This window comes from Lactuca sativa, chromosome 5, assembly GCF_002870075.4.
Source record: "Lactuca sativa cultivar Salinas chromosome 5, Lsat_Salinas_v11, whole genome shotgun sequence".
In the NCBI taxonomy this organism is placed as follows: Eukaryota; Viridiplantae; Streptophyta; class Magnoliopsida; order Asterales; family Asteraceae; genus Lactuca; species Lactuca sativa.
The window spans coordinates 248814075-248824070 of NC_056627.2; the positions used below are offsets into that span (position 1 = coordinate 248814075).

Consider the following 9996-nt stretch of genomic DNA (forward strand, 5'->3'; position numbering starts at 1 on the left):
ACTCGTCGAGTCTAAGACCATCTTCATAGAACTCGTCGAGTCCACTTTGGGACTCGCCGAGTCCCTTCAGCCCTCCTCCCATACAGACCAAATCTGTGACATGCAACGGTTCCAAACCATAGATCTAGGCTCCTAGGGCATGCTTATCACGTAAAGTTGCAAACTTTACGTGCATGCATGGCCCTATGAGCTCCAAAAGGCAATTCCAAGCTCTTTATGAGGTCATACACTCAATAGGGACCTTAATCACTTCAACCATAGAGACTTTATACTTCTAAGACGTCCATAAGGTCCAGATTTGAAGTCCTTTCAGAACATAGAGCATAAACACATGGAGTTTGAGGTTTTAGGGCTTGAAAACCACTAATTAGGGACAAAAGGGGATCTAATGAACTAGTGATCAAGATAGGAACTTTTCCACCTGAATGGAAGCTTCCCACAGTGTAGATTACGGATCTAATTCCCCTTCTTGCACTCTTCAACCTCCTCCTTCTTCTACTAAGCTCTAAATTTCCTTTACAAGGCCAAGATCACTCACAAGAACAATATGGGGGCTAGGGTTTCGCTCTACAGCTCTCTGTAAGTGTTAGGGAAAAAGGAGGCCAAGTTAGAGTGTTTAAATAGGGTGCAAACACCCGGGTTAGGGTTTTTGACCAGGCAGGGTCGACTCACCGAGTCCGGGAACCGACTCGCCGAGTCCACAACTTAGACCATGCGTCTTATCCCGCTTCTACTTGGCAAGTTGGTCCTTCAACTCGCCGAGTCCAAGGCCAAAAATGCAATATTTAAAGAGTTAATTACAAGGAATACGTACCAAAAACCAGGTGCTACACCATTGCTCTTATGTTATTTGCTGAAAGTGCGGGTAATAGGAAAATTTGGTTGCATCTTAACTTGTCGACTTGTGAGTCGTGGGTAACAAATGCGGGAAGAAAGTTTGGATTAGTTGTTTGAATTTAGTATGTTATTGTTGATTGTTTGACTTTAGTATGTTATGGTTCATTGTTTGACTTTAGTATGTTATGGTTCATTTGATGGATCTTTATGTTTAGAGTTGTTATGTGTTATGGATTATTTTGTTAGGTGAAGTTATGATATATGAATTTATATGTTATGGAATGTTATGTGTTTAGTGTTTACATGTTATGGGTTGTTATGTTATGGATTGTTATGTTATTGATGTAAATGTAATTTGTATTTGACATTTAACAGGTCACATGGATAGACAAGGTGACTTCTTATATTTCCTTATATTCCCGTGGTATTGGTTGGTGTTGGTTCGGCAAAGGCAAATAATAATTAAAAGAATAAGCGCTAGCAAAGAAATTGTATACGCAAGATTTGTATACGCAAGATTTGATACACAGATGTCCTATCCAATGTTACGGTATGATGCGTCTTTCACAAGATGCATTTGTACTATTATGCAATCATTTTACATAAAGAAATCGGTTGCAATGTAATAAGACGATAAGCGTAGAAGATAAGATGGCTATGTTTTTACATGTTATAGGACATAATGAACGTTTTCGAGCGGTTAAAGAAAGATTTTATCACTCCACACAAACAAATTATCAATGTTTTCATGAGGTCCTACGTGTAATGATGTGTTTTTCAAGAGAAATTATAGTACTAACCTCGTCTACTCCAATAAGAAATACCTCATAACGACACAGACGGCTAATATACATATTTCTCGGAGCAATAGGTGCGCTAGATGGAACACTTATACATGCAGTTGTGCCCGTTGATCAACAAACTCGCTATAGGGGAAGAGGAAAAGGTGAATGTTATCAAAATGTAATCGGAATTTGTGATTTTGATATGATATTCACCTTTGTATGGGTTGGATGGGAGGGTATAGCACATGATTATGAGTTTTGAAAGAAGTTGCATTTAATCCGACTTCTGGATTTCCATTCCCTCCATCAGGTTTGTAATTTTTCTATAAGTTTTATTATCTATATTATTTATATGATATATTTGTCAATCATCAACAGATAAATATTACCTTTGTGATGCTGCATACACCAACACTCGTGGATTTATGGCTCTTTACCGCAATACAAGGGAATGGTCATTTTTATCATTCAGCACAATCAGTCAGATAAATAATCAAACAACATAAACTCAGTCAGATGTGGAATCAATCAACATTTCTAACCCAATCAGCTTCTAACCCGGTCAGCTGTAACCCAATCAACAACTATCAAACGACCCCTAATCCTATTAAAAGTTTTGACTAAGTTTCGTGGTTCAAATACAAGGAATGTCCGATACCCAAATGACAAAAGCACAGTTTATATCTACATCTGTATTAAACTTTTATGTTTTAACCAACACATTTACATTAACCAAACCTATTAAATTTAACCAGATCCGATTTTTTCCTTTCCTACTTGACATGCAAATGTTGTAAATTTTTTCCAGTTGAATGCCTTTGATAGGTATTAAAAAGCATCGATTTTTGGTTATACATTCATATAAATAATAGAATATATATTGACTGTTAAGTTTTCCAATCCTAATAACAGTCGTTTGCAAGTAATTTTTTCAAAATCAATACTAAGATTGTATTTAACCACCAAGAAAATTCATAATTTCCTCTTTCTCGGTTTTGTCCTGACCTATTCTTCACAATGACAAAAAATAATCAATTAACATAATTGATGTCTTCATAACAATGACAGAACAAAGAATCCACGAGCAACATGAAATTCAATAGCAAGTGTGTCAAACCCCTGAACCAGGACGGCAGAAACGTCCAAGGGCGGATGACTTCATGTACAGTATCATAACAATTGAATATGAACGAAACATAGAAACCAAACATCATACATTAGAAATACACATGCCTGTCTTAGGTTATCTTTTGCTTGTAAAAGTAAAGCGAATATTCCCAGAAAATCTGATATTTTCTAAAAATAAATGGTTAGAAATGTTTGTGTCCGGTCTTATATTAATACATATGTGTTAATGTTTGCGAGAACAGAAAGAGAATGATCCCAGACAACCCAATGTTGTCTGCGTAAGAGAATGTTGGAATCTCAACCCCCGAGGTTGAGAACCAGTGCGTATAGGTTACCGTGTTATCCAGAAAGAAGGTTTCCCGTAAATTTTATAACGTTAATTCCTCTAAGTGAGTCGTTATAACCATACTATATGTAACATCCAAAAAATTTCAACCAATTTAAACTTTTCAAAAACAACCCAATTTCATTAAGTCATTACAAAAACGTTTTCAATACATTTATTATCAGAGTATTCCCAGAACCATATCATAAAACATGAACATGAGGAGCGGTATGATCACACCTTCGCCTTGCCACGGTCTCCTGAAGTACCTGAAACATTAAAACCACAACTGTAAGCCCGGAAGCTTAGTGAGATACCCCCAAAATACCAACCACATATACCATACACATAACATATCATAACATAACAGAACAGCCATGCACTTCGGGTCTACTGTGTGACTGGTCCACTGCACCGGGCCTTCAGTCCACCTGGTCCACCCTCCGAGTCTAGACATATACATCGAGTCTGCAGTGTGGTTGGTCCGCCCGCACCGGGCCTTCAACCCACCTGGTCCACTCTCTGAGTCTATAGTATGACTGGTCCGCCCGCACCGGGACTTCAGTCGACCTGGTCCACTCTCCGAGCCTCGGCACGTCTGGTCCACCCTCGTGGGGCCTACAGCTTATCCGGACCGCTCACTGGGCCTTCGAAATATCCGGTCCGCCCTGGGTATGTTGGCCTACAGCACAAAGCAGAACTTGCCTCAACCCAACCCCAGTCAACCAACCATGTGCACATAAACATATAATCATATAACCATTAATCACCAATCAACCGATCTAGCAGATCACATACATAGCATACTCTAACCAGGATACCGACCTAACCGGTCACTCACATAGCATTATCCTATATTCCAGGATTCCGACGTTAACCAGGCCTCTAACATATACCATCCCCATTACCAGGATGCAAACATATGGCAAAGCAATAACATAACAACTACCCGGATTTCCATCCGATAAAGGGTCGGCCTTGGTGCCTTAGACCCTGTCGATATAGTGAGGATAACTAACCTCGCAACTGCTAACTGAAAAGATAAGATCATGCTGCTCCCACCTCCGATACGAACTCCACCACTGATCAATACCAAATGACTGAACTCAATAAATACAAATAATTACCAAAATACCCCTGGAAGTCAACTGGTCAACTCTTGGTCAAATTCAAAGTCCTCAGTCAAAGTCAAACTTCCTGACTGACTCTACTCGCCGAGTCATCCCGCTGACTCGTCGAGTCCCTATGCTCTGAAAACTCCCATATCGCGACTCAACTCGCCGAGTCCAACAAACTCTGAGTCCCTTCATGCTCAACTCACCGAGTCATCCTTTGACTCACCGATTCACGACTTAACCAGAAAAGGTTAGGACTCCTCGACTAGACTCGCCGAGTCCAAGAACAGACTCTCCGTGTCCAAGACAATATTCAACAAAATCGCCGAGTTGTTCTTCCAACTCGTCGAGTTCCTGCCTATCTTCATCCAACTCGCCGAGTCCACCCATGCGACTCGCCGAGTATCTCCGGCTCTTAACCCATGCAATGGCTTTTTAAGCCATGCTGGGGCTCAAATCCATAGATCTATCCTTCTACAAGCTATCCCTCACGTAAAGTTGCAAACTTTACGTGATATCAAGAAGATATAAACTCAAAACACACTAGGGCTTGGGTTTTAGACAAAAGGGGCTTCACTAATCATCCAAGGACTGAAACTTTATGAACTTAGGACTCAAAAGAGGTTTAGATCTGAAGTTTCAGCTTCAGATCTAGCTTCCATAACAATTCCCTTAACCAAGGAAAACCCTAGCCTCCACATATGAATGATTCTAGATGAAAAGGTCAAGGTAACAACTTAATACCTCACAAATGTCCCAAACTGAAGTGGGTTCTGGATCCACACGAAATCCTCGATGGTTGCCTCTTGCTCTTCAAGTCTCCTCCACCCAATTCACTTCTCGAAGCTCCAAACACTCTCCAAGCTCTAACTCACGACTATTAGGGTTTCTGGGACTCAAAGGGAATGTAAAGAGGCTGAAGAGAGGGTATTATGTTCTTTATATATAGCACAAACTCCGGATTAGGGTTTTTTCTCATTCCAGCACCGACTCGCCGAGTTGGTCACTTAACGCGTGACCAGAATCGCGACCCAACTCGCCGAGTCGGCCTTCCTTATTTACACTAATAACCCTGAACTTGCACTTTTGAACTCGGGGTGTTACACTATATAATGACAATTTCGTCTGTCATGGCGTTTTTCGGACGCCGACGGAATAAAGTAAGGTTTTTGTCACCCTAGACTGGCCTAGTCTAACTGTAGCGAACAACTCAAGTGTGGGGTGTCACCCCCATATAGACCTATACACAAACTCCCACTCTCCCTCCCGGAGACTCTGGTTATAACTACAGGCTACGATTATACACTCAATAGGTGTCAACCGACACGTCTTACTAGATCCTTAATCGAATTTATGCGAAAAAGAAAAAACATATAAGGTATATTCTAGGCCCAATAAACATGTAAGTGGACAAATAAGACCCACTAAGCATGTAAATGATTTCCAGGCTCAAAAGGAATGAGTATATATATATATATATATATATATATATATATATATATATATATATATATATATATATATATATATCGGGCTCAATATACATGTGAAAGGACAACTAAGGCTCATTTAACATGTATATTATTTCCAGGCCCAATAGGGATGTGAATATTGAATACGTTTTACTTGCAAATAAGATAATTATGCTTTTAAATAATTATGCGTTCTTTGAAAGCGTGGTTTGCGACTTTGAACTATACTAGATATAGCTTATTTCGTTTGTTTGTCAAGATAATTCATATATATATATATATATATATATATATATATATATATATATATATATATATATATATATATATATACATACATTTAAGTTAACATGTCTAGATGTTTTAAAAGTATGTTTAAGTCATATAAACTCGCATCTTTTGTTAGTATAAGAGCTTTTAGCATGATAAAAACAGTTTTTTGTTTTTGACTTTTCTGTCCCTGTTTTTAGAAAAATTATCGTAAGTCGAATTTTGGATCCGTAAACTCTTATAGTTAGGAAAATGAGTCTGCTTTGTTCATAATTTTTATTATAATTTTTAATGGCCTCAAACCAGTGTGAAAATGTTCATCTTCACAGACTGGTCCGAAATCATTCCGGAAATGATAGGCAATTTTGTAAAAATCGCCAAAAATTTTAGAAAAATCGTATGAACGCGTGCGAGTAGTCATTATAACGGTATAAAGTTGAAATTTTTTCATGTAAAATAGTTTTGAAAAATATTATAATTAAGGTGGTCAAAATTGTCCGTAATTAGTCCAAAATGTTTCTGTTAAAAGCTGATTTTTGAGTTTAGGTTATAGATGTTTGAAAACAACACTTGTTTTTGCTATTTTGAGTGTATAATCTCATATCTACAAGTTTAAATGTAATATATAAGACAACACATACTTTTCTCATGGTTTTTATGAAGATCTAAGTGATAAAATTCATGTTCAAGTAAAGATCCAAAAGTTAAACACATAACACAATGGTACATGAAAATATCCAACGGTTAAACGGGAGTTGACTTGTATCCTCCCCCCGAAAACATGAAAAATACGAAAATAATGGGGGTATGAAGCTCACCTTGGGGTTTTTGAGATGTAGATGAAGAAGATGATGAAAGTTTGAACCTAGCTTGAGTTTTTGGTGAGATCTCGAAATGGAGGCGGTTCTAAGGTCCAAAATCACGAAAATGAAGTGTAAGAGGAAGGATTTTAGTGTAAACTTTGAAAAATCAAGAGAGTTTAACCAAGAACTTACCAAATTTATGAAGCTTAAAGAAGACCTCTTTGAAGAACCCACACCCAAACACGAATTCTTAGTGAAATAAGATGAGAGTATTCTTGAAATGTTGAGAGGAAATGAGTAGAAAAATGAGTTGTGAATGAGGGTGGGAGGGTTGGCCAAGTTTAAGGGAAGAGAGAAGAGAGAGAGTATTGTGTTCATTGTCTAATGGTTAATCTCATAATTGTCTAGATATTTGTTGGGCAATTTGCATGGATATCCAACATATAAAAGTGAGGTGTCACATTCTACATTAATCTATTTCTTCTTTTTTTATAAATTCGATTTGGGCTAATTAGGAGATGGTTCTTGGCCCATATGACGACCCAAAATGTTATAGGGAGGGTGTTGGCCCAATTAATGGAGGTTTTCGGCCCATTAGGACCCAATGATAGGTTATCGGCCCAATAGGGCCCAATAAGGAAATATTGGTCCAATTAAGGTTTTGGGTTGAGGATTCTTGGGCTAAGGCCCAAAATGATTGAGTTTGGCTTATTGGATCGACTTTTGGGTTTGAATCAGAATATATGAAAGTATAAACTTAAATGGCAATGAAGTTTTGAATTTCGCTATATGAGATTTTGTAAGGTTACTCAAGGAGATTACATTGTAGCGAAATTCACATCTTAACCTAATTTTGCCAATTGTGACAAAATGTGTAACCAACGAATCAAGATAGAACGCAGTTAGTTACATCAAATCAATGAAGGTTTCATGAACAAGTGTACTTGTAGCACTTAATTTTGATTATCGTTGATCTCCTTCGATTGCAGTTCCGTCTCGTATGATATTGATAGGATTTAATGTCGTCAAAACCGTTCCACCTATAGATTCCAGAATTACTGATTTGGGGAAGTGATTCTTATCTCGTTGATTTCGGGAGTTGATTTGATTCAGTTAGGTGACTTTGAGTGAAATTTATATGCATGGATTATTTCCTTTCCTTTCCTTTTAATTTCATTATTTATTTTTATTTCTTTTAATTTTTTTAAATTGTTGTTTTAGGATTCAATTTAAACTTACATAGCACTAAATCCTCTCACAGTGTTAACTTTAATTAATGTTTCAATTTAAATTTGTTATAGTTTTAATTTTAATTTTTTATTTGCTTTAATAAGAATTTCAATTTTATTTTTTTCATGTTTATATTAAATTTAACTTATTTAATTATGGTGGCAGAGGAGGATGTGCTGGTTGTGATGACAGTTGGTGTTAGAGGTGATGATGATTGTGGTTGTAGAGGGGATAGAGGTGCCATAGGTGGTCGTTATGGTCATGGTGACGGTGATGTGGGTAGGGTTGGAGGTGAAAGAGGTAGTGGTAGTGGTAGCAGAGGTAGTAGTATGGAAGGAGGCAAAGGTGGTGGTGGTGGTAGTAGTGGAGGTGGTGTCCGATGGCGTGGAGATGGCAGTGGCAACTGTGGTAGTGGCTGAGGAGGTGACATTAGTGGTAGCAAAAGGGGTAGAAGTTGTGGTAGTGACGATGAAGTTGGTTATAGTTGATGGGTGGAGGTGGCATAGGTGATGGTCGTTTTAGAGGAGGTAGATGTGAAGTTAGTAGTGTTGGTGATGGTGGTGGGGGTGGTGGTGTTGGTGGTCAAGGGATGGAGGGGAGGTGACAGAGGTGGTGGTGATGGCTTCAGTGGTAGAGGTGATGCTTGCGGTGGATTTAGTGATGTTAGCAGTGTTATGGAAGGTGATGATCATGGAGGAGGGGGTTTAGGTGGTGGTGGTGATAAAGGTGGTGGTAGTGGTGACGGAGGTGATGGTGGTGGAGAGGGCAGCAACATAGGTGTTGGTAGTGGAGGTGGTTATGGAAGAATGAGTATAGGTGGTAGTGATGGTGGAGGTGGAGGTGATAGTGGTGGTGATGGTTGCAGATGTATCGGTGGAGGTTGTGGCGGAAACAACAACAAAGATGATTGTTATGGTGGAAGGGTGGAGGTGGTGGTGGCAGGAATGGATGTGGTAATAGCGGCAAAGGTGGTGGCATTGGCGATAGAGGTGAAAATTGTAGTGGTGTTGGCAGAATAGATCCTTAATTATAATGTAAAATAGTGCATGTATATTAGAGACTTAAATTCAATCTTTTGAAAGTTTCCCTTCACATGCCAAATTTGCTATACTATCAAAGACTAAAATTCAGTCCCTAACAACTTCCTTAATTAAAATCAAGGTTGTAAAAATCGGTCGACGGTAGCTCGGCGGTTGACTAACGATAAACGATTAATCGGACTTAGCAGGGATTAATCAGGGACCCTTAATTATTAATAAAATTAATAATCCCTAAAAAAAACTAAGTATTTGAAAATTTTAGTTTAATATTTTAAAATTTGAAATTTTAAAATTTTGGTGTAATATTTGAATATTAAAAATTTTGAATTTTTAGAAAATTTCCGCCTATGATCGTCAAAACCGCCAAGGACAACTTTGACTGGTTTTGACCAATTTCCGCCAAGCACCCTAATCGTAATTGGTTTAAGGCCACCAAGCGATTAATCGGCCGCCAATGCTGATTTTCTGCAACACTGATTAAAATAAAAATGGATGCAAATTTATTAGAGACTAAAAAATGGTCTATAATAAGTTCCCTCTAAAGTCAAAATTGGCAGTAGTCTATTAGAGACTGATATTTAGTATTTGGAAAGTTTCCCTCCAAATGCCAAATTCGAGCAATTCTACCAAAGACTAAAATGTAGTCTCTAATAAGTTCCCTCCAAAGTCAAAATTGGCAGTAGGGTATTCGAGACAAAATTCAGTCCCTAATGTGTTTTACTAAAAACCTAAACTGACGCGAACCTACTAGGAACTGAAATTCAGTCCCAAATAAATTTCCATCCAAAGTCAAAATTAGCTCTAGTTTATGCGATACTGAAATTCAATCTCTGATGCGTTTCCCTCCAAACTAAAACTGGCACAAACCTATTAGGTATGAAATTTTTAGTCTTGGATAGGTCTAGCCAGTCTTAGATTGTTCATTAAAATCAGTCCTAGATAGTAACTAGGACCGATTCATCAGTTCCAAATACATGGCGTCCAATATTGA

General features: G+C 38.1%; 1 protein-coding gene across 1 annotated transcript; it reads left to right on the forward strand.

The window, feature by feature from the left end:
- The first annotated feature begins 8474 nt into the window (after nucleotides 1-8474).
- Nucleotides 8475-8984, forward strand: LOC111877959 (glycine-rich cell wall structural protein 1.0). Its single transcript, XM_023874459.2, has one exon. The coding sequence runs from the start codon at nucleotides 8475-8477 to the stop codon at nucleotides 8982-8984; it is 510 nt and encodes a 169-aa protein (XP_023730227.2).
- Nucleotides 8985-9996: the final 1012 nt, after the last annotated feature.

Coding starts and splice junctions, on each gene's coding strand:
- LOC111877959 (XM_023874459.2), top strand. CDS start 8,475: ATGGTCGTTTTAGAGGAGGTAGATGTGAAGTTAGTAGTGTTGGTGATG.